The sequence below is a fragment of the Aplysia californica genome, unplaced genomic scaffold (genome assembly GCF_000002075.1).
Source record: "Aplysia californica isolate F4 #8 unplaced genomic scaffold, AplCal3.0 scaffold00047, whole genome shotgun sequence".
NCBI lineage: Eukaryota > Metazoa > Mollusca > Gastropoda > Aplysiida > Aplysiidae > Aplysia > Aplysia californica.
In genome coordinates, this window is record NW_004797317.1 from 1573604 (window position 1) to 1577492 (window position 3889).

General features: G+C 41.5%; 1 protein-coding gene across 4 annotated transcripts in view; it reads left to right on the plus strand.

Moving 5' to 3' along the window:
- LOC101848335 (trithorax group protein osa) overlaps nt 1–3889 on the plus strand; it is a gene marked incomplete in the record, with an annotated part of 63351 nt that overhangs the window by 28365 nt on the left and 31097 nt on the right. For all 4 annotated transcript variants that reach the window (XM_013079307.1, XM_013079310.1, XM_013079309.2 and 1 more), the window contains 2 exon segments: nt 94–242; nt 2122–2197. In XM_013079307.1, coding sequence (XP_012934761.1) covers nt 94–242; nt 2122–2197 — 225 coding nt within the window.

The following is a 3889-nucleotide window of genomic DNA, read 5'->3' on the forward strand; positions in this document are numbered from 1 at the left end:
TTCTCTCTCTCTCTCTCTCTCTCTCTCTCTCTCTCTCTCTCTCTCCAGTATCCTTGAACATAAAAAGACACCTTTCTGTTGGATATTCTGCAGGTGTTCTCGAATAGTCCGGCCGAGGGTGAGCTCCAGAGGGGTGACGTCATCCTGTCCATCAACAACCGTGACGGTAACCAGCTGACCCACAAGCAGGCTCAGGACCTCATCAAACACGGAGGAGGACAGGTCCAGCTAGTCGTTAGCAGGTCAGTACTTACTTACTTTTACTTTTTTATCCTCTTTTGCCGTTAAGCGCCGAGTGGAGATACAACTTTCTATTGTAGGCCAGCTCCGCAGCTTTTTCAGTTGTGATAGTGTTTTCTCAGGTTGACACCCTCAACCCACCTTATGCGTGGCCTTCCTCTTCCTTTATAGCCTGGGTGCTTGGTGTTGTAAGTTCTCGAGGCTGGCTGGCCAGGTGACATACGTAACAGGTGGCCAAACTATTTTTCCTCTGTGTTTCTATAAAACACAGGCAGGACTCAGTGCCAACAGCTGCTCTTACTCCTTCGTTTCTCTGCCTGTCTCGGGTTGTCTCGGGCGGAGACATTTCATTTCGCATGCAGTGATTTTGCCTCCTTTAGTTTTTAGCAGGTCAGTATCACCGTAGAAGTGAGAATAAGTCATACTGACCGTCCGAGGGAAGGAATTGAAAACAGAGTCTGTGTTAGTCGAATTGTTTGATCGCATAAAATTGAATGGTTGACACATAAAGCAGTTTGTTTACGACTTCGGTAATTCCAGTCCTTCTTGGCATGAAATAAGTTATTTTTTAACATTGGCGGGGTTTTGCTGCGATCAAATTTAGCGGTGAAGGGAATTCTGGGAAGGCGAGAGAAAAAAATGTGCCTTTCTTAGATGCGAACCTCGAACTTATGTTTGTTGATCAAGTGTGTAGCCATCATAGTACAATCCTCTGCGCGTGTGTCATTCCATTATAAGAACTTAAATTGTCACGTGTTACGCAACTTGTAAGTGTCTAGCATTGACCAGACAACATACACGATTTTGTCCCTTTTCACGAGACGAGGCTTTGCTCATGAAAGGATCTGAGGATGTTCGTTTTTTCTGAGGCGCGACAACTTACTGGCGCCACTATTGCTTCTTATCAAAACGCTCACAGCTCCTGGTTATGTTTTTGAAATAAAAAAGTTCTATTGATCAATTTCTGACCGTCAATCTGGGTCAATCTAATGTTCACTTTGGCAGTAAATGGCTGATGTTTGTCAAATTACAAAAGATTGTATTCTGTTCTTTGAAGATGTAATAATGTTCGTTTGCCCTTGTATACATCAAGAGCCACACGTGCCACTAACACAATGTGCTGTGATGACTTTGTAAGACAATCTAAGATAACACCAAACTGATGAAGAAAACCAAACGGACCCAATAAGGCATTCATTAGGACTATCAGCATAATGGTAAAACGTTTTCGACGCACCCGTGTGTGTGCACTTTACGAAAAAGAAATATTCCAGGCCTAAAGCAGGAAATAACGTGAATTTAAAAGATAATTTGGATAAATTACGCAGGTGTTTGTTAAATAACGTATTCCATTATCACAGGATCTCGTGAAGATGGGTCATCTTCATGGTTGACCACTTCGTTTGATAGATTAGAGTGGATGAAAAATGAGAAGAAAGAGGGTTACATAATATGGCGTAGAAAAGAAGATATTATGTGTGTACATTGTTCTGAATATAGAGGTTGATATGTGCTATTTTACCATTAAAATGTTCGCTTCTCCTGCTACGCTGCAGTGAGTGGTGTATAGTCTTTATTAGATCTAGCTAACCGTTGGCCACTAAGGGTATCTTCACAATCCGGAAGAGGGAGTCTCGTACATTTTATGTTAATGAAGCCTATTCGGTCTTGTGTGTGTGTGTGTGTGTATGTGTATGTGTGTGTGTGTATGTGTGTGTGTGTGTGTGTGTGTGTGTGTGTGTGTGTGTGTGTGTGTGTGTATGTGTGTGTGTGTGTGTGTGTGTGTGTGTGTGTGTGTGTGTGTTTCGTGGCTTTTTAAAATGTTTGTATTTGTTTTTCTTTGAGGCTCATAAAACGTTGTCCCTCTTTCTGTCCTTGCAGGCCACCGCCCGGGTCGCACATCGCCCCCCTCTCCCCTCCCATTGTTACACAACAGCCCAGAGCGCCATCTCTGCAGGTAAGACTACCCTTTGTCTGTGTGCTGAACCTTTGTTCTAATAGAGATAACCTTATAAGTTTAAGGAAAACACAAAGTAACCTTCACTGGCCCGGGAACACTCACTTTTGTGAATAAAAGTTTCTGGTTATCGAAGACCAGAAATTAAAAGCTGAACATAGCCAGTTCAAGCTCTAATACTTTCTGGCAAACAAACGCCTGAATGTTTGGTTTGTGGGGGGGGTTTTAATCACCTTTATTGACTTGACCACAATTTTGTTCTTTAAATCAGACTTAAATATATTTTCAAATTCAAATTTCTTATAATTGTAGGAATTGTAGGCCTATTCTCTTTGAAGAACCTATGTTCCCCTGTTACATCGTAATAAATAATCACAGTTTCAAAAAGACTTTCGCTTGTTTTGATATTAATTTTTATCGTTCATCCTGGATAAATAATATGTGTCTTACGTTTTAAACAGTTCATGGTGAATCACTAGCCATGAATCTCATGAATTTGCAACTGCCATTTAATAATATTCTTGCCCCTGATTTATTTTTAGTTGTAGACTTTTATACGTGAGGATGGGTTGGGGGAGGGGATTCTTCTTCTTCTTCGTTTTCATTGTAGATTAGAGGGGAGGTGATAAGAAACGGTCAGCAAATGCCTTAGCAGTTGGTTTTGGAAATCTAAATACATGCAAGAATATATTAATCCACAGTGTTTATAGTAACCTTCCTTAGAAACCAGTATTCGCGATTCCTAGAGTTAACATCAGTTGCTTTACATGGAAGATTGTAACAATTGATGCTGATCAATGGGGATGTTTATGCATTTTAAATTTCATTGCTTGTTTTCAGCGGATCCTGGAGAATCTACAACACATTTCATTTGTACGTTTTGTACACATTATATTCATATGTCGTACACGTTCAAAAATGTACATGTACGTGTATCCAAACTAATGATTACGTTTGTGTCTGTAACTACACTCCAGTTCATATCATATTCAAGATGGTTTGTGTTTGCAAGTATGACAATCTCATGTGCACCGAATCTGAGTAGATATTTAGGATAGAAAATACACTCGTGTCAATCATGTTGTTACGCACGACTGAAATTTACGTAACTATGTTTGAATAGAATAACACATTTCTCTTAAGTGCACGAGTGACCTACTAAGCTTAGCAACGATAAATGATGGAGGGAGATAAAGAGAGGGGGGGAGAGAGAGAGAGAGAGAGAGAGGGAGAGGGGTAAGAGGGAGTGGGGGGAGGGAGGGTGAGGGGAGGGGAGGGAGAGGGGTGAGGAAGAGTGGGGGGAAGAATTACTCGATGATGGTGGTGATGGTGATGATGGTGGCGATGGTGTTCATGGAACTGGTTGTTGTGGCTGCTGATGGAGTTACAACTATTGCCGTTGTTGCTGTTGCTACTGCTGTTGTTGTTGTTGTTGTTGTTGTTGTTGTTGTTATTGTTGGGGCTTGTTTTGTCCATCAGCTCCTTTCTATTGTGAACTCTCCCCCCCTCGCCCATACTCACACTGACAAGCCGTGTCCACGAGCTCCTGCTCTATGTGTGTACTATGTGTGAACTAGTACTATGTGTGTACTATGTGTGTACTATGTGTGTACTATGTGTGTACCATGTGTGTACCATGTGTGTACCATGTGTGTACCATGTGTGTACCATGTGTGTACTACGTGTGTACTG